The sequence below is a fragment of the Chaetodon auriga genome, chromosome 1, assembly GCF_051107435.1.
Source record: "Chaetodon auriga isolate fChaAug3 chromosome 1, fChaAug3.hap1, whole genome shotgun sequence".
NCBI classification, from domain to species: Eukaryota; Metazoa; Chordata; class Actinopteri; order Chaetodontiformes; family Chaetodontidae; genus Chaetodon; species Chaetodon auriga.
In genome coordinates, this window is record NC_135074.1 from 8,374,028 (window position 1) to 8,395,827 (window position 21,800).

Genomic DNA, 21,800 nt, shown 5'->3' on the forward strand with positions numbered 1-21,800 from the left:
GATCATTCCCAGTTTGTTATTTTGCATCATTTCTCATGTCTATTTCTGTAAAAAGCGGAAGTTGTTCTTCATCCCTCAGGAACATTTTCATGCACTCATATGAGCAAGAGGAAGTTCCTTGCCTGCGTGTATGTGTGTGACCTGGATTCTGTGTGAAAAGATCTACAATGAATAATTAACGGTGTTACAGAATAAAGGTTTGCACCAAATGCAGTTGATCTCTGGTGATAGCAAGTGAGCACTGTGGGCTGAGCATTCAGCTGCAGTCAGCTGCTCCGAGGATGATGGGGGCTATCAGGGGGTTGGGAGATGTGACAAAGGGTTACAGTGCAAGTGGTCAGTGACAGAGCTCTTCAGTTTAGCAAGAAACTGTTACTCTGCAATAGCAAACGAGCCAATGAGGGGGCACAGTCGCAGACTTCCTGCAGCTGACTGACTGCCGACTACCAACCACTCACACATGTCTTCAATTGCATGAAAATGTACTGTACGTGGGTTGATCCAGCCAGATCCTCCTCAGAACTACTCATTAACCCTGACTGAGACTGCTGAGCCCAAACGGTCAGGAAGGACCAAGGTCTTCAGGATCACAATATTGACGGGTACTGTAGCACAGCGCTCACCCACACATCACATCTAAATCAGAAGCTCTAAAGTACAAATTCTTCTGCTCTTCATTCTTTTAGTCCCCCAAAAAGTAATTGTAGCACCTCTCATTGGGCAGATGGCCAATCAGATTTCAGGGGTGACCAGCGCCAACCCAAGCCACTCCCTAGATATGCTACTGTTTCACAGATTTGAGAACTGCCGCTATGCACTAACAATAATTTCTAATTACACAGCTTGAGAAAGCAAAGAAACTAACCAATATTCAATTCTGAATCTGAAGTTTGTAATCAGAGGTGTCAGTGGTTGAAATCTTATTTTAGTAAGATTTAAGTAATGCCTCCATATTTGCATCCAACGCTATGAATCCAGCAGCAGAGGGAGGCCACAATATGACAGGCACAGGATTATTTCTGTTTCCTTCTCTCTGGAAAAAGTGTCTCTGCAGTCACGAGCCGGATTGCTGGAATTACGCTTTTACCATGAACCACATAAACACTGAGCAAACCTCTGAGCAGTAAAGACACACAGGGCCTTGTACAGGGGAATGTCACAATAACAGTTACCACAAAACATCATCAAAAGCAGGTTTCCTTTACAACATGTTGGACAAGATAACACCTCCAAACATGAAAACTGCACTGACCTTTGACCCCCAGTGCTGCAGCAGAGTTTAGCCTTGACCAATGTGGCTTTGGAAGTTAACGCCAAAACATTTTACTCTTTTGTTCTCCGTATTTCTACAGTCACAAGCCCACCATGAGTGGGACTGAATGTGAAATGTGTGTGAGTCTGTGGGTGTTTGTGTGTGTGTGTGTGTTAGGGGAGTGGTAAGTGGTGGTGACAGAAGTGGATGCTGGGAGTTTTTCTTGAACTCCACCCCCTGACACCTGTCCACCAAAACTAGCAGAGGACTGTGAGCTTTGACAGCTGTCTTCCTCCCTCTCTTTCAAACAGACCCTGACACACACACGTACACACACACACACACACACACACACACACACACACACAGAACAGGTGGAAAGTCCTCTGACGAGTCAGTTGGTGGTTGAGGTTGCTGGTTGAATGTGAATCAGCTCACATACCTGTAGACTAACATACAACATTATGTTTTATCATCATTTGACTTTTATTTAGAGAGATTAAAGGCGTCAACACAGACCGAAGCTTCAGTTTTTAGAACACTACCAATGGTAAAAAGATGAAAAGCCATATCACCCATCTTTGTACTGTCATGGAAAACCCCACAGGCCCCCTTACAGCTCAGTAAAAGCTACCATGTTATCACTCTACTCCCTCAGGTCAATCAAATATTGCATACAGTACCTGTTTGGGTTCCAATGCAGTTAAAATGCAGTCCAGTGTATGACAAAAATCAAAGCAAAAGGAAGCCAGGCTGAACTCATGCAGAGAATTGTGTGTTGTTAGATGAGGAGTGTAGCAGAGGAAAAATTGCAATGTAGATATGATCCAAACAAATCATCCAGTCTGAAGCAGTGAATGTGGTAAGAAATTACAGACAAGATAAAGTATCCTTCGGGCCTCCCTGTCTCAAAACACTCATCTCTGCACATTTTCATACAGTCTAGATAAGTCGCCACTGAGGCTACCGTAAGTGTTTTCCCTAACTGCAGATTTTATCTGCACTTACATATAAAACCTTATTTATTTTTCCTCATACCCTTACATTTCCTTGTCGTGTATTTTCTAAGGACATGGCTTGTTAAATCTGTGCCACTGGGCTGACTTTTCGCAGAGAGAAGAGTTTTGTGTGCCAGTCAGTCTCTCTACAACGCTGAGAAGCCCTGGGGGCTGATCACACACACGCACTTTGAGGTCTGAACAACATAAACTGTGTCGCACCAAATTCGTTTCTACTTGAAGTCCTCAAAGCAGAGCAGCCTGTTGTGTTTTTCTGGGGTTGTAACAAGTTAAACAGAATCAGCTCATAATCAGCTATTGTATATCTAGTCTGAGCATCTGTCTTCCTTGCTCATGTTTTACAGAGTACACTCCTTAACCTGCATTGCAATAACCGCCATTTGCTCCTATATGTTTGTTTTCTCTTTTCACTGTATTATTTTTGCCGTGAACCTAAGGCACACCCAGCATGTCTCCTCCTAAATAAATAAATGCTACTGAATCGAGCTGAGCTAAACAGGTCACGGATTCCCCCGTGATAAATGTTATATCATGGAACATTACAAACAACACTTTAAAGCAGCTGCACAACTGTCAACATGGGCTAGAAAACCACAGGCAGCCAGGGAAGCTACCAAACTGTGGCTTTCGAAAAACACTTTATATTATGGGATTCAGATCCAGGTCCATCAAGCACCGCTGAAATTACACAGTGTGCTCTGAACATGTGCGGAAGCTTCAGCTGTTTTTTGTGTTCATCACCAAACTGAGGTTGTGCACAGTACTTGTAAATAAAGCGCTCTTCTGTCCCCTTTGAGCTTCTTGAACACAGACTTTGTACAACATATCACTTCATTTTCTGTGTAGAATGACTCGCTGGTGATATTAACATATACAGAAAATCTGCAAGCACAAATGGCTCAGACAATATGATTAATACTTTAACCCTTAAACACTGTAACCCCAGCAGAGCAAAGTATCACTGAGGTCTTGGCCCTGACATTGGCCTGGATGGTTTTGCAAGTCAATTTTCCTGAGTCAACCCACTTACACTGACCTCTGACACTGACAAGATGGTCAACCCCCAACTCCCTACCATAGTGTGGTACTAATCACAAGCATCATGAAGAGCTTAACTGTATTCTAGTCTTGAAATAAGAATTATTTGGAGTCATCTGAGCTTTGAGCCAGGTCTGAAATCTTGTTCACTGATATACCATTACATGATGGCAAGATCAGACATTTAATAGAATGGTAGAAGGTAAATTGAACACGTCTTGGGGCTGATATCAAACACAAGTCTTTTATTCTATTGTCGTGGTGTGTGTGTGTGTGTGTGTGTGAGTGGTGGATTAGAGATTTACCAACCAAAAAAATAACCTGAGAAAGAGAAAGAAGCTGAAGGAGCTGGATGAGTTTAGTGAGGGAGAGAGATATTTCCTTTTTCTTAAAATTAGTTTTTTTTTTTTTGTTTTTTTTTTTTGGTCCCTTGCTTTTGTTTTTGATAGTGCAGCTGAAGAGAGACAGGAAGCGGGGGGAGATGACATACAGCAAAGGGCTCTGGGTGGGAACTGAACACAGGCCCCTGTGGTAACAGGTAAGCTATCTGAGCGCCCCGAGAGAGATATTTCCACCAACAAGGAAGTGATGTTGACTTGTCCCAGCTGCTACAAAGGAAATCCCACCCTCACAGACCCCTACATTTTATTTCCAATTCATACTTTTTCCCCTGTCTTCATCATTCTGCTTCCATCTTTGTTTCCATTCTTTCCCTCTGTATTTCTTCATCTCATCCACTAAAACCCTTTTCTCTCATTCTGTATCTGACAGAGTGATGCTTCATCTCTTTCCACCACAGATAAAAGGCAGTCTGTTCTCAGCCTGATCCAGCTCATCGATCTGTTGGTCTTTTTTATTGAGACTAGTCTCTCAGCAGACAGACTCCTCTTACGGAGGTCAAAGAATCCTCTTTTCCTATCTCGCTACAGGTTTGGCAACTGAAATTTGGTTCCAAATTAGAACCAAATCCAAAATGCCAATGATCAACGACCCACAAAAAAGCTGAATTTCGGTTCTCCTTGTCTTCTAAAAGCATTAGCCCATTATAATTGCAAACACAGACTACATATCTGCAAGGCCATGTGCCACAACCTGTCGATGTCAAGCATCAATACAAGAGCATGTTGATTTGTTTAAGTACAAGCATGCGTATGTGCATTAGGGCTGCAACTAACGACTGTTTTGATAGTTGTTTAATCTGTTATTACTTCAATTACTTTAGCATTAATTGCGTAAAAAGAAAAAACCTTAATTGTATTATTTCCTGCATTTAGAAATAAAAAACAACTTATTTCTCTTCTTAATGGAGCCATGCACTGAGAATCACAGGAAAGCGTAACAAATATATATATGATCGAATATTGAAGTTTCTGTTGTGAAATAAATACAGTATTCACTTCAGACTGTCTGTAATGATGTGACATATTCCAATAAGTCTATAAAGTTAATTTTACCCCACCCCAGCGCCTCTTTGACCTTACTGCAGCTAACTTTTGTTTGCTAAATCTGCCATCCCCAACAGATTTGTGTCCATTTTAATTGACAAACACGCAACTACAGGTTAATTTAAAAAACAAGTGTTAACAGACAGAAATACTTTCAGTCAGTTTTCTCTCTGTTTTATCATGGGAGTCAGTGTTATCAAGCATTAGCTTTAAAATAGCTTTTAATAGCTTTCGGGGGCCCGAAAAAGGAACAAAACAGATGGAAGGCATTTCTGTGTGTTATGTTTGTTTTTAAATTAGAACCTGTGATCGTGCTTTTCTCCACTGTATCATTCGTCTCTGTCTCCGCCATTTTTTAAATGCGAAGTTGACAGCATCACTTCCTGTAATTCATTATGTGAGCCGCACAAGGCGTGTAATTGGCTGGCTGACTGCCCCATCTTAGGAGACACTGCCAGCGCGTATGCCATGCAGATATTCCAACTAATCGATGCTGAAATTCCATACCAATCATCTTTATAATCAATCCTAATCTATTTAATTGATTAGTTGTTGCAGCCCTAATGTGCACTGTAGCATTTTCCCTATATTGCAATTGACTGCGTGGCAGGAGCCAGCAAGGAGCGGATGGTTGAGCATGGAGGGTGAGTGAGCGGCAGCAACTCGCAGAGCTCAGAGGGAAGCGAGTAGTGAGAAAACCAAGATGAGAAATGTGACACGAGACATTTTACAGATTCAATTCAGTTTACAAGATACTAACGCTGCAGATACTAGAGTCTGTTGAGACTGCAGACCAGTGAAAAGCTGGGTGTGTGCACTGTAAGTAACTCAGTAACTATCGCTGTAGTAGCTGATATTATGTAATTAGCCTTTCTATCTAAGTAGCCTAGCTATCTGCCGACAAGGAAAACTAAAATGTTCTGGTTGACGACTTGCTTGAATGTGTGTGTGGGCCCGTCAGGCTATTACGTGTCAGTTAAAAGAACCATGAGGACTGATTTTGAATTTTTAGGCATTGCTTCAGGGTATTTATGGCCAAACAAAAAGTACATTAAAAGGTCAAATACAATAACCCAAGAAGGTTACAGTGATGTAGATTCATGTGTGTGAACACAAATTTGTTTATTTTTGTGAAAAGTCAGGAGACTGCTATCTTCTTGGTTTACTGTTATTCATTTTAGTGTGAGCCTTTCAATAATCTTGCTATTATCGTTTTCCTCTTTAGCTAACACATTTTGAGTTGCTTTGCGGGGAGAAAGCTGTTCTGTGATACCATGAACAAACTAAAAACATGCAGGAATTAAGCTAGGGAATTAAATCTTCAAACACAGGCAAGGATACAAAAAGCAGTACACAAAATGTAACATATCATGATCAGCTATCATGATTTTTGAATGATTTCTCCTACAATCATTTCCCATACACCAACTGAAGTATAGCCACAGCTGCAATGCTACTCAGCAATGCTGAGGCTGCTTTTAGCCACACTAGCAGTGTGGGTCTCAGGAAAACAGTACATCTAACCCAGAAATTACCCGTTAAAGATCAGCATGTAGACATTTTCATTATAAGCACATTAGCATACCTACATTAGCATCTAGCTCAAAGCATTGCTTTACAGATTTAAAGAGCTGCTAGCTTGGTTGTAGAGGCTTTGTTAAAACTACAAACTCTACAAAACAGAAATAGAAACAAGTTAAATCAAACTGTGGTGAAGACAAAATGTTTGTGAAACATACAAAACAAGCCAAGATAATGTCTTGACATGTTTAACTAAGAGCCTGCTGTTGGCTTACCTATAACTATAGCATCTGCTGCTAACAGCACATCTCTTACCAGCTCGTTTCTACAGCCAATCCTGCTGTTTCTCTGAGACACCCCTGACACACCCCTGTTAATTACCTCTGCTACATGTACAGGGTCACTTCCAAAAACACTGCGGGGTCAACTGGAATACAAAAAGGGTCAACTGGAACACCACCAACTGTTACCACCCTGTGTAGCTGGCAGAAATATGAATCACATCATCTCATCTTTGTGTGTATGCTGCTACAAAAAAACTGTTGAAATAAAAAACCAGGTCCTGCTGATCACAACCAAAGCAAATCACCAAAACACCACACACAAACTTGAGCTCATTTACTTACACACAAGGTTACTTAGTATGTTTTAGCCAGCTGCCCTCTGTCTTAGTGTAAAGCCTGCCTGATACGGTGCCTCATGTCAGGCCTTGGGTGGATGTTCTGCTTTATGCTTCTAAAGAGGAACTCTTCAGTACAAGTCTTTCAAAACCATAGCTAGTAGTCTCTGAGCATCTCCAACAAGTGTGAATACAAACACTTTTCAGTCACGTTCGATTTCCATCACAGCTCTCAGGCAGTCCAGCCACGGTGACAAACTTAACAGCAGATGTACAACTCTAGATGACATGTTGGCTCATAAGAAGGCCTCAAAGGCCTCATTAACTACCATTCACATCATGAGGACAATATGTTTATGTTTCAGAGCATGATAGTTTCAGAAATTTTCATCTTGGTCAAAACCCCAAATTTACTGCAATGTTGAATACTTGAAATTCCTTGGAGTGCAAATGACCAAATAACAAAATAAAATACTATCAGAGAACATCAGAGGCTTTATTGCAGTATCTAGCTGCAAAATCTCATACTGGTGGAAGTCTTGGCATTTCAGACGGGCTAAATGATGTCTGATGGTTTCAATTTCCTGTCACACAGAGTTATTTTTACAGTACTGAATCCAACAAGAAAGAGCAGTTGTCCAAATGCTGAGGCTCGAACAATGCATGTGCCTTTGCTTTGTGTGAGTGACACTCCACCAGACTGTGTGAAAAGTCACCAGGCCAAGCATCACTTACACTAACAAAGGGTAAAAGATAGGGTGTTCCAACATTGATGCATTCATGACCAACTTCAACATATGATTTAAAGCAATAACTGTGGTTTAAAGCACTATACATTAATCCTCTCAGATTAAAAAATAGAACACACAAACCTGCACCAACAAGCCACTGGAATTCACACCCCTTCCTCACCAGACAGGTTAGAACATTAGCATTAAGCAGTCACTCTTACCTGAGTGGAGAGTGTTGCAGGGCTGATGGAACGACGCCTCTCTGTCTCGGTGGATCTACAGAGGAACAGGAAGACACTGAATCAGCCTCAGCAGCATGTGATCATCACCCACAAAGAAATAATGATGCAGACCAGCGTGGCAGCTAGGAAGTGTTACTCTGTACACAGGATGGGAGGGAACGATAAGACACCCTTTATAACAGCAGACGTAAGAGCATTCATTGGATTCAGCAGCTTCGCTCCAGCTCCATCTCCGAGAGAAACTGTTTGGAAAGATCTAACTTTGGTCTGTTTTCAGCCTTTTAGAACTCACAGTCACACTGACACCAACTCAACTCAAACACACACACGCACACTGTCAGAGATCTGTGGTTGGCTGTAAACACACAACGCTGGGGCTCTGCTTCCTCTGTGGTCTGAACGTCTGAACAACAGCTGTGTGTGTGCACGCATGTGTTTGTGTGTGCGTGTGCGCGTGTGACTTAGAGAGTTGGTTTTAGCTACAAAAGCCACAGCCCAACCCCCGCCCCCCGCAACACAAAAGCTTCAACAGTTTGGCTGAAGCCTTGCAGATTTGACTGACGGCTCTGAATGTGAAGCTCGCAGAGACTCAGAGAAGCTCATTGTGTTTTAATGAACTCTGTCAATGACTTGAAGATGAAGATGATGAGCTCTGATTGTGAATGTGGACCTCATACAAACAGAGTAAAGTAAAAACATTTTCTCTGTTAACAAAGCCAGATTGCCAAGACCAAACTACTCTGCAAAGACCCTCATTACAAAAGTGTTGTTGGCAGAGAAAGTGGCTTTTTTAGGGGTCAAGTGATTTCTGAACTGAGACACAGTGACTGCAATGTAATGTTAAAAGCATATTTTTTTATGGTATGTCCTCCTTCAATGGTTTGTTCATTCTTTTCTTCCTACTGTAGCTTGTTTCCTCCCCTCATTAATTCTTCCCATTTAACTCTTAACCCCAGTAAACCCAGGTTAAGCCTGGCTCAGATCTACAGGCTTTCGCATGGCCTTTTAAACTTGGCTGTGTAAGACTTGTACAAAGGAACTTCCAGACGTAGAACCAACAGGTCCCTAATCCAAAGGTTACAACAAAACAAAGATGCTGTTCCCACATGGGCCATGAAGTCAGCTCTGAGTTTCAGTCACATCACACTGACACGCTGTGTTCTCTTCCTGGCCTCTGCAGTGTATATGTATATGGATCCTGTAGCCTTCATGTGAACAGTCCACAGCATTGGTGTAAAAGACAAAAAAAATGTGAAAAATGCCAAAAGCTTAGGGTCTTCAAATTGTTTTTTCAGACCAGCAAACCCAAAGATATCCTCACATTTGAGAGGTTCGAACCATCAAATGTTTGGCATTTCTGCATGATAAATATTTTTACGTTTAATAAGATGTTTATGAAATCAAACCCTGTTTTTATTCTATTTATGGCCCACATTTTTTCAGCTATAGCCTTTCAATGTGTCCACATTCTGAAATTTCCTCGCTATACAGCAGCTGTCATTGAAGGCGGCGGACTCCGCCATTCAAAACACAGGATTACAAATTGCTGATCTACACTCTATAAGACAATGTCCCAAAAACAGAGACTCTCAGTAACCACATGTACTGTGGTTACTGCGAAAATGGAGAACAGAGACAGAAACACAGAGACAAGTCAGGAGGTTAAAAACAAATCAAAGACATAAGACAGAGGAGGATGAGTGAGTCCCAACCAACCAGCAAGGTTGAACCTCCCAGAATGCTTTGGGGTGAGTGGGCTGAGCTCAACTTCTAAACAACTAAGGCTCAACTGTCCCACAGCACACTACTGACAAGGCTGAGACCCAGAGAAACACTGAGCTCTGTTGTCCAAGCCTGGGAGTGGTGTGTGTGTGTGTGTGTGTGTGTGTGTGTGTGTGTGTGTGTGTGTGTGTGTGTGTGTGTGTGTACACTTTTGCATGCCTACAAACAGTGACAGGCGCTTACATACCAACTGGCACTGTGTATATGTACTTCCATCAGCCAACAGGGATGCATGCATGTACACATAGAACAAACACTTCCACACACTCGTTTTTTCACTTTCATGTCTCACATGCACGCATGCGCGCACGCACGCACACACAGATGCATGCACATACAGGACACACGGGCTTTTTATTTTCTCACAGCTGTGTTCAGATATCAAACAGAGCCCGCTGAGAGAGAACAAACACGCTGACGAGGAAAGATTAGTTGGTCACAGAGGGCGCCGGCACACACAGACACACACACGCGCACAAACACACACATAAATGCATGCACAGGTTCTGCTCAGAAGTTAAATGATTGCCAGTGGTGCAACAAATTACAAAAGGCTACATGGCTTGACCTTACAGCAGAGCAGTGACAGAAGAACTTCAAATAGAAACAAAGGATCCTGCATGAAATACAGATTAAGGCCAAACGAAAGGAGACAGCAGCTTTAAGTGTTTAATAGACTGTTTACACACCCTGAGCCACCAGCACCGCTTCAGTGTGCTTTGGCACTGATTATGAACTGAAGTATTGGGAATGATGGGATAGGAAGTGGATACTTTGATACTAGGGAGTGAGCTTATGTGGGAGGACTTGCTTTTCATGCATGTTACATATCTAATGGTGTGGCAGTGTGTTGCACTTTGCATTATTTGCTGAAATGGTGACCACATGGCTGAAAAAGGAGAGAATACAGCTCAGCCTGGACAAAACAGAAACTTCTTCAATATCAATCACAGGATCAACTTATTTTTCATCTCAAATCTCCTCATTCAACTCAATGATGCCAGTTGCATAGCAACCCTGAAGCTGCCTCAACAGTCAGTGATTGGCTTAAGGACATCTGAACTTGTGTCTCTGGACAAAAACCTGTCACTGCCTTGAACACTGAAAAGACAGCAAATGAGATTCTTTCCTCTTATGTTCTAATCACTTTTGTGACTTTTTCATCCTGCGAAACATCCACAGAGACCAACAGTAACCTAACCTTCAATGTTTTTTAAAATGTTAAATAGGCACTGGTTATTTGGATAAAGGGAAAAAGTTGGGTTGGACATGTAGTAAGATCAGCAATGGTAAGGAGGCCAGTGTGTTTCGTCCAAAACAAAGGTGACGACCAGTTAGCAGGCGCTCATTGAGCCAGTCCGTCATCCAAACATTCGACAAGTGTTGCAGCCAGTTAGCAGACTGCAAAGCAGTCAGTCAGTCAAAGAGGGAAGAACTGATCCCCCCTCAGAAAGCTGGCAGCCTGGAGCCTGAACAGTCCAGTGCATATTTGTAGCGTCGGGGGAATCTACACAGTACCCAGTAAAAACACATCTGGTTTAAAAATAAAAAGGCGGGCTGCTGTGTGTGTGTGTGTGTGTGTGTGTGTGTGTGTGTGTGTGTGTGTGTGTGTGTGTGTGTGTGTGTGTGTGTGTGTGTGTGCTGGGGCAGGCAAGACTGCTGCCTTTTTTCTAAACAGGCAGGCAGCCAGAGAGGTTCCGCAGCACTGAAGGATGCCATGGCTGACTGAATGACTGTTTCCAGCCAGGTATGTACACACAGTTTGATCTCTGGCAGCAGACCCGAGGGCAAGGCTATTCTCTGTTGCACCTTGGAGGTGCACTGAATTCAACTTTGCTGAACACTTCAACAGGATAAAAGCAAACACATCACCTGTCAGACCATGACCCAACTGCTACACAGGATTTGTTCTGGATTTTATTTTATACTTTAAGATCAATTATGAAGCGCTTCTTTTACTGCAATCGTTCTATCCCCCCCTCCACAGAGAGGCCACGGTCAGCTGCAGAATAGAGCACGGGTGGAGCTGACGGGGACAGTGTTTTGCTGAAGAACATTTCAGCACGGTGGACGCCTGAATCTGGGTCATCTGGTTGAAGGATTGTCTTTTTAATAAGTTGGACACAGCTGGATTGTTTTATTCAGAATGATTTCCTTTGAGAGCTGTGGAATGATCTTCAGACAGCAGATCATCAATATATCACCAAAGGAGGGAAGAGATTACAGCGCTTTGACTACAGTGGGAATAACTATCCCTGTGACCATAAAATGATCAAGAATGCTAGAAATGGATTTAAGGAGGAAAGAAGGGCCCAAAAAGGAAAAGATTTGGAGATGCCTCATTTCCTGGCATGTCGTTTGTGCTTGAATGGTTTACACTGTACTATTAGTCCTATGTTCGTTAGTATAAAGGATTATTCACAGTTACTGTTCTTGGTAAGTGGAGTGATGATGTGTTTTGTGACTCCAGGCCAGGAGAGATGTTGGGATGTGAAATGCTGGTTGGAATGAAGTCATTTGGCCAAGTGCCTGTTTCCATCTGAGGCCAGAGGAAACCGTTAGCCCACCGCTGCCTTTTTCCCACACCATCATATCGCGCTCACTTTCTTTCCCTCTCTCCCTCTCTCTCTTTCACGCACACATGCGCGCACACACATGAACTGACACACACACACAAAGACACACACACGCGATCATCCTTGCTATTTCAACCTTCGGTTGAAAAGAGGAGCTGATATCAGGAACAAGTTTAGAAAGTGACAATAGACTGAAGAGAGGTGTTACATATACCAGAGCAGCCCACTTCATAGATACAGGATTTTCCTCTCAGTGCCTCCCAGTCTGCTCTGCTTCTGGGTGTCACAGGCAGCAGACAGTATGACGGTCAACATGACTCTGAGGGACACGCCAAATATCTACTGTGATGTAGTTCATTTACTTTATGCGGAATAATTCAAAGTCCAGTCAGCGGTTATTAGTTTAGATTAAAGCTAATACTCATCATGCAACAGGAAATCGTTCAGTTTTGAGTCACTCGCTTAGTTTGAATTAAAAAGTTCAGTCTTGTTTAGTCGATGGTTATTAGCTAATAGCTTGGTCTAGATTCTACAACTTTTATCCCTTTTATAATTAGTAAAGTCTAATCAATTTTATTTATACAGCCCAATATCATAAATCATAAATCAGCCTCAAAGGATTTTCAAATCTATACAGCATACAACATCCTCTATCTTTAGACCCTCAATTCAGAAAAGGAAAACTTCCCAAAAAAAAAAAAAGGACAGACAGATTTGAATTAAAGTTGTGTGTACAGAATATAGCCACATAGGAAAATTACAGTATGAACAATCAGAACGCCAAATTATGATAGCCTGTAAACATGTATGAAGAAGAAAAAGATCCAATTTATTTCACTAATCTCATTACTTGAGTCTCATGACACTTGACTTCCCTGTGTCTGCTACAAGGAACACAAGAGTCTATTGCCATGCCAACAGCTCTGTGAGGCTGCACTCAGGCACAGTGGCACTTTGAGCTAAATGCTAGCACCAGCGTGCTAACATGTGCACTAAGGCAATGTTAACATGCTGATGTTTAACAGGTGAAATTAGGTGCTAATAATTGCCAATAAGCACCCACGGATGATGGTTTGGCATGGCAAAAAAAAGTGACAGCCAATTCATTAAGCAGGAGGGACAGAAGGAGCAGGAGCAGAGCGACAACACACCAAAAAATGATCAGGACAAAGAATAAAATCAGTTTTGTAATCACACATATAACACTCCCACTGAGCTGTATGGGTAGTACAACTACAGATATTTTGCTGGAGGCATCTGTTAATTAGAAACATCTGATTCAACCTTCCACTGTACTCATGAGCTGAACTACCTGCAAGGTAAAAACCTTGGTTGGAGCAGATCCATCACTGTGCACAGGAAGGGAACGTCTTGTGATTAATACCACAACACATTCACTAACAATCAACAAGACTAACTGCTGTGCTGCAGCCAAAAGAAAAACCCAAGTCACAGTGGAAAAATGGCATAAAGGGTTCTTATATGTAGTGCAATTTGGACTTTAAATAGCACTTTTGGGTGCTATAAAGATCTCATGTAGAAAGATTCCATAGAACACCCAGTTCAAATGGTTTGACACAGGACCGTTATGGTACAGTAATAAGACCTTTGAGAGAGAGCAAAATGTCCCAAATAAGAACATCAGTGGACTTTACATTCTGTTTTAGCTTTATGGCTTTTCAGACAAGTGCCCACTAGCCTGACCAAGTAATCCCGGAAAGACCTTTAACTATCCGAGCCTCATTAAGTTCCATACACAGTTATTCCACAGAGATGGATAGAGCACAGGCATCTGTCTTGGTGTCATATACAGCATACCCATGCAGCGTACACCCAGAGACCGCACTCCACCCCAGAATAATCAGCACTCTGTGTCTGGAGGGCCACTATCAACAACCATGCAATCATCTCCCAGGGTGCAACACAGCAAAACCCATCACAGCATCCCTGGCAGACGACTACAGGTTTGCCCCAACATGTTGAAGCACTTGGTGACAGTTATGATTATGTTTTACTTAAGAAATAACTTTTTCTGGGCAGCTTTTAAGAGCAAGTGTGATCAGGCCATTAAAAACTGAGTCGGAGGAGCTAAATTACTTCACAAAACTCTCTTTAATGGACTTAATTTGCTGTAATAATGTCATTAATTATCTTCAACTTCCTTTTAATGCTTTACTTTTATGATTTCAGTCCTGCTTTCATATTTCTTACCTTGTTTTTATTGCTTCTGCCATTGTTTTTCATCAGTTTGAAGCACTTAACGACTAGGTTTCACAGCCTCTGTTCAAATGACTGTTATTACTGTAGCAGTAGCAGCATTATCATACCAAGCAACTTTGTTTGAGAGTGCGCATAGGTAGCCTACCTTAATCAAAACCACGTCTACAGCTCTCTCTCCTTTGGCACAGAGGCTGTACCTCCTCTTGTGTCGTTCATACATTTTCCCTTAAATATCCAGAGCAGATTTACTGAACAGAACGTTAAAATCCAGCAGAAACACTGTTGAGGAGAGCTGAAACTGTCTGCTCAGCTTCACATCTGGCCACAGAAGCAGCCTTCACCCAGACTCCAGCTCTACTCCCTCCCTCCTTCTCGTCTTCCCTCCCTCCCTTTTCCTCTGTCGCCTCTCAACTTCTCTCCTGACTCTGCCTGACTCATGCCTTTGCTCTCTCTCTCTATTGCCTCTCTCTCTTTTTCAGTGAGGCTGTGAATGGCTCTCTCTCAGCCTGTAAATCAGCCGGCCGAAGTGGTACATTGTTAGAGTGTGACAGATGACAGTAGGGCATTATGACTTCAGTTAATGTTATCCAATCATCAGAATTTATGCTGCTGAGATTCAACACCCCCTGCTGGAGGAGGACTGACGCCACCTGTGAGGGACCTTCAGGGAGTGATTGCCATGGATCTGGCTGGTGGCCATGTTGAAAAAAAGCTGGGAGTGATGTTATGGCAGTGCAAAAAATGGTATCATTTCCATATTATTCCACAAGGGGAGAAGTTAGAGTTGGCCAGCTACTCCCTGTACAGATGGCACTTGAGATATTTTTCCCACATGTAATGTGATGAATATCTCACAATATGGCGCATGTCTCAAATAAAAAAAATCTGCAAAAGGCGCATTGATGGTGACTGCTATGAACAGCGTCCAGCTGTTACGCATTGCATCACATCAAACTCTTCACACGTTCCACAAGAAACTGAAGTAACTGATTGTTTTCCCTTTTAATTACAATTTGCTTAGAATCATTTAATTACGCAAGAGAATATGGAAAAACAACAAAATGACAAAATAATATTGTTGTGATTTCACTGAACGTAGTATTGCGTATGCTTGTGTATGTGAGAATAAAACTAAAACCACCATTAAACTGATTTGACACAATTCTGCTGGAAATGTGTAAACCTCCCAGTACTTATTATTTCTTACTGCGTATTGCAATTTGATTAATTTGCTGTCTATATTTTGAAGTATCTACTCCCCAAACAAGTCAAGTCAAATCAACCAACCAGCGATATTTTTCACACATCCATACAGGAAGGGCCTTGAAATAACCAACAACTGGCACAAACAAACAGAACTTTGTCGCTATGATAAATTATGACAAGCATTACATATAAAATCACAAAGGTCGGCACCACCTCCAAAATCAAACTCACAGTACACTCCTGGGGTTAAGAGACAGGCTGCACTCTGTGGTAAAGTACCTCCTGGATGGTGTTTGGATCCATGTAAATGTGTGGTAGTCCCTACAGCCTGTGGGTAGTCCTTCACATGAGAATCCAGCTTTGACATCAGGTCCTGGCCTTTGCTGGCCAACAGCACAGGGGTATTAATGCAGGTAGCCACAAACAAATCAAACTCTCCCCTAATCCAAACTCTGACCCACACAGAGCTCCAGATGTTTCTGTGTTCAGGGAGACATTGTAAACAATCCGTTGAACCAAACGGACCACAGAGTTTGCACAGAATGTATAAACTTGAATATAAATTGCTGTTTGGTGGATTTGAAAACTGAGTATCTCCATATTGCTCTGCTGTAGTCCATAGTGTATAGACTAAAAAGTAAGTGGAGCCCAACAACTTCCCAGGTGGTGTTACTCTGTAATCTGTCTACATTATGAAGAGGTAAAAAGGTGGTGGAGGTCAAGCTTCATTGGCATTCTAGCTTCATTGGCTGATGGCTCAGCTGATCTCAGACCAGTGGCGCCCTCTATTTAAGCTGTCATAGCCTGCTCAGCCTGGTTTAAAACCCACCTCCACCCCAGCTGCACCTTTATGCCATGCCTGACTTTATCAGTGTCATTTCTGTTGTCACTGATGCCCGCTCTGTTCTGCTCCCTGGGGGGTCTTTGCTGCTGCTCTCCCTGCTTATTGCCATTCCATGTAGGCACATGGAAGAGCAGAGAGGTGCTCGCTCTGCTTCAGGCTTTTCATGTAAGTGTGTGAAAGGGCAGGGAGGTCCCAGAGCAGAGCCAACCGCCAAATGTAATGTAATGTACGCTCTATTAATAGATATACTTTGACTGAAGTGGTCCTGACTGAACTTACATTCATTTCCTGGAGACGTACCCGAACCATAACCATATCCACTACCTGCCTAACCCTAACCTTAACCCCAGTCTCCACCTTAAAATTGAATGCTTTCCATTATGGGGACCTACATTTTGTCTCCGCAAGTAAGGCGAGTTCCAACAATATGAGTAACACACAGCCACACACACACACACACACACACACAAACACACACACACACATAAAGCTGCTCTTTCATATGGCCTTACCCACAGACGGAAGAATAAACATTTTTCACACTCTTTCACACTGCAGCCATTAATCAGATTAGCAGATTTTTCTCATCAGTAACTGATAGTGCTTGAGAATTACTCTTGACCAGGGATGATGTCCACTTCACTTAATATTTTGATATTAATTCTCCATATTTGCATCTCATTTATCTTCACTAGGAGGAGCTAAAGAAATGAACAGTGCAAGTGAGCAAGCAAGAACACAAATAATCTCTTATTGAGATTAAATAGTACACTCCACTTCCTCTTTGTTTTGTTTGTTTGTTTGTTTTTTTTATTTCCATATAAACAGAGCAAATGACACCCACAGGTTCTGTTGATGCAGCAGATATGTCAAGCCTGGCCTCTCTGGTGACATACAGTACAGCCATTATTACAATATATATTATTTCTTATCATATTATATTACTCATGCTGCCTGTTTTGGCCCTTGGCTTTGAAGTTCACTCACTTGATCAGCTGTTAACCTTCAAAAATGAATATGGCAGGTAAAATGGCATCTCCAAAGATGCCGCTGCATTCACAGCCTTGTTACAGAACAAGTCTGTGAATACAGCAACTCCCTGCATAAACAAAAGCAACAATGGTGACCAAATGTGTCTATTGAACAGGCCTTGACAGCAGCACATCTAACATAGCAGTTACTTTCTTCTCTTCCAGTCGGTACTGCCAGGTGGTGGAGTAGGTTTTCAGATGCTTTACTTAAACCACAGTAAAAATCCGCCATTAGGAGTACAAATCTTGCATTGAAAATGTTCCTTCAGTAAAATATGTACGGTACGTACAAAAACATCCCTGTGACTGTTACACCGTTAAATACTGTTATCATGTCGTTATGTTATGACTCATGCACAAACATTAAAGCAGGATTATACTTTTGTAGTTGGTTGAGGACTGTGACTAATGATTCTTTTCATTACACATTAATCAGATGATTATTTTCTCCATTCATCACCTGATTGTTTGTTAAAAAAAAAAAAAAAAAAAAAATCAGTAAAATACATTACAGAATACATTCAGAATTGCCACAATTGATTTTCTCAAAAATCAATTAATTGCTTTAGCTGTACAAAGTGACGAGCTGAAAATATTAGTACCCAAACTTTGCAGGGTTACATTCCACCACCGGGCCTTGCAAAGACCTCACGGCATGTACGTGTTTATATGAATCCCAATTGCAGAAATAAATAAATAAAAAATCTTGGTCTGATTTAATTCTATCTCTCATGGTGCACTGAGGACAGGCCTCACAGCTGCTGATAAAGAAAAACCAAAAAACAGAGAGCACCATTAACACTACGGGTCAAAGTGCCAACTACAAGTGCCTACAGTGTACTCCAATATATCCAAAAGAATAGCAGTCCTGATACAGATGTCTCATATGCTGAATCAACCAGGACTAATTTATCCTTTAAGTCTTGTCAAACACTAACACATATGACTTTCACTGCCTCATTAACCTTACATCTCCTTTTACTGTATAGTACATTGTGATTCTGTTATCCAGTCAGAGGTATTCTCCCTCTGTTGTCTGGTTTTATGACCTCCACATAATTCACATTGCTCATATTTTATGTTTTTTATGAAGGTTTCTTTAATTTCATACACACATTATTCACTTATTATGATAAAAGCGTTTTATAAATGATGATGGTTGATGATGATTGCTCTAATGAAAATGACTCTTATCTTAAAATTACATTTCAGACACTTGCGGCTCTCCAGTATGTGAACATGCAATGTACTCCTACAGTACTCCAGTTTACTCCCCCAGCATGACTCCAAATTGCCTGTTCATCATAGAAATTACAGGAGATTTCAACGGGATCAAATGGCAGGTCATTAAATTCTCTCTCCGCTGGAAAAGGAAAAACCTTCAATGATGCGTTTGAGGCTACATCGCTCTCTGCTGGCGACCCCAGCGTCCTGCAGGCTGCGCACATCCTTTTGCAGTCAAACATCTGGCACTCAGAACAACCCACTGACCTAAACCGCAACCCAGGAATAAGCAGAGCCACTCCAGTCTATGGCTGCTGAGGAATCTGTCAGTCAGCAACATTTCAGAGTAAAGCCTTGTCTGCTCAAGATCGCATCCATGTGCTCAGCTGAGACAGTACATGAACTGCATAACATGACTCCCACGGGATGAGGGAGGGAGATCTAGTTGCATTTCATGGTAAAGTAAATGTGGAGGTCATGCTTAAGGACACTCCAAGAGGTGACGGATTTACAAAAGACAGAGAAATTGAAAGATTTTAATGAGAGGGAAAAGTGTTCCAGACAGCTTTTATTCCTTAACTCCCTGCAAATCTCGAGTTGGCATATCAAGCTGCTCGTAAGCAAATTCTGCCATTCCTCCAACCCCTGAAGGTTGTTGCCATACTTTACTAGATATACTTTGTAATTCACGGTTACTCCTGCAAAAGTGTTCCATTTTTAATATAATGCTAAATGCTGTCACTGTTTAAGCAAGGGAAAAACTTTTCTCTGGGTACATTTAACATAAAAAAGTATTTAATAACAGACTTTCTTTCTACACTACAAAATGTTTAGGAGAAACTCTGGAAAAACCAGGAACAAAAATGAATTTTATTAAACATTTAATGGCACGCTTTTCAATTCTGTTGTTTAGATGAAGTGCAAGCTTAACTTTAAATCTACAGATGAATGAACTTGTCTTGTATTATGCTGTGTCATATATGTTCACTGTACCTGCCTGATAAAACCCAGTGTCATGTACGGCACATATGAGAAGACTGTAAATCGCACCTTTCTTAAAAAATAAAATCTAAATAAATGGTTGGCTATAATGTGTCCGATCAACATTATAACAATTATAACATAACCGCCTATTCGACGTGTTTGCTACATTTCTCTCTGGTACAGCAGGTGGCAGTGTGTAGAACATTAACTCATCATTGACTCAAACATTACCTGTCAACAACACAAGAAGAAGAAGAAGAAGGAGGATGTATGTGAGAGGGATGGAGTTCCTGCTAAAAAGGCTAAAAGTTTTAGCAAGTATCTCAGCAAATGGGAGGAGGTTTAACTGCACATAATGAAGCACAATGTCAGTCAAATTCATGCTTTTTAGAAAATATGTGCACATGGATTTTACTGTCACACAGAAGGAAAGGCGACATGAGCCGCCATGACAAACCTGCAAAGCATAAGAGCGACCATAAGCACAGAAACATGCTCCATCATTGACTGAATTCATACCATCTCTGCAGCCCATTTTCATAATCACGCTCTTCTACCAATTGTCTGTCTTGCCAGTAGCTTCTCTCAAAATCACATAATGTGTCAGTGATGTGCACATATCTTTCTTTTTAAACTAAGTGCTGAATTTATCTGCCCTTCAGTGTTTTCATTAAAATGCAGGGATGTTAACAGCTTTTCATTTTCATCCAGGTATCTGACTCTGACCACCTGACTGTAGTCACTTACTCTAGGAACTAGTTAACCCAAATCTTTGTTACTTTGATATTTTAAAGCAACTGGTTGTCTAGTACTGATTTTATGATTCACTGTGTGCAGCCTTGTATAAAAGGTAAGTGTTACACATGGTGGGACAGCACACCGTGGGGTGCCGGAAACTTTCCTGTGTTTTCAAATCCGAAGGTCGACAGGTAAGAATTTGTCTTAGACTCGTTTTGACCAAACCTACAACAAAGCAGAGCTTGATAGAGTTTGAGACTTTGAGCTTACCATGAAGAAGTCTGTTCCCTCTGTTGGGCCATTTTCTTCCTCCCCTGCACCAGTTCCACTTTCTTCAGACGTGATAACTTCCACCTCTGGAGAAATGCACACAACACAAATCAGCTCGGTGACAAATCCTTCAATACAGGATACAATAACAAGGGTTTGGAGTGAAAGGAAATGAGACTCACCTCAGATAAACTGAGGAGTTGACTGTGTGTAACAGTGATGTCACAATTTTTGTCTATAGTTTTCATGTACTATCAAAGCTTTCCTGCAAGGAAGATTCCCCATAAGGACAATCACCATTTGAATGTAACTAAATTTGACTCTTTGCTAAACTGCTCCTCTGAATACAACTGTCCAATCATAGCTTAGTAACTGCAACTAACTGCACCGGCAGGCCTGTTGATGAGGAGTGCAAGAGGCTCTAAGAAGAGAGATACTCTGTGTCACACTCCAGCAACCAAACATGCATCAAATACCATTACATTTACTCACGGCTTAATCCTCATATGCTCAAATCCTAACCATCCAAAAACTCAAGGGTTATATTTGAACAAATAACATTTTAATTAGCCTACATTTTGTTATTTTTGCATTTTATTTTAATAGCATGCTATAGGGTGAACTAGTGACGCATCATGTGGACAGAAAGCATGGAGGACCGGTTGGTCGAGCTGTGGCAACAGCTTACAAGCCTCTCTGATGTTTTCCCCTCCTCCTATCACCACCTATATGTTCAAGAGAAACACTGGCAGAAAAAGCCAATATTACACTCATGTGTGTTTGTGTGCTTCACAGACCTCTTCTAGCAAACAAACTTCTACATGTCAATACCCAGAATGATCCGTAGGGGCCAACGGGCTGTTTTTTTCTATTTCACACGAACAGTGTGAGCACTCAGGTTGTGGCTTCACAAGCGAACCATACAGTTTGAGCACATAAATCGTGAGCTTTGGCTTTGCATCGTAAATGATTTACTCGTCCAGTAGGCCCAGGAGTTGGAATTTAACAACAACATTTCTAAAGCCGTACTGTATGGCCAGCTTATCTAAGGCAGGGCT

The 21,800-nt window shown here is 41.6% G+C and overlaps 1 protein-coding gene across 6 annotated transcripts in view; it reads right to left on the reverse strand.

Annotated features, from left to right (window-relative positions):
* The window catches only part of LOC143327462 (A-kinase anchor protein 13), a 105,613-nt gene that overhangs the window by 42,125 nt on the left and 41,688 nt on the right, over positions 1–21,800 (reverse strand). For all 6 annotated transcript variants that reach the window (XM_076742244.1, XM_076742025.1, XM_076742187.1 and 3 more), the window contains exons 9-10: positions 20,743–20,828; positions 7,847–7,901 (exon numbers count right to left, since the gene is read on the reverse strand). In XM_076742244.1, the coding sequence (XP_076598359.1) occupies positions 7,847–7,901; positions 20,743–20,828 (141 nt within the window). The remainder of the gene's footprint in view (positions 1–7,846; positions 7,902–20,742; positions 20,829–21,800) is intronic.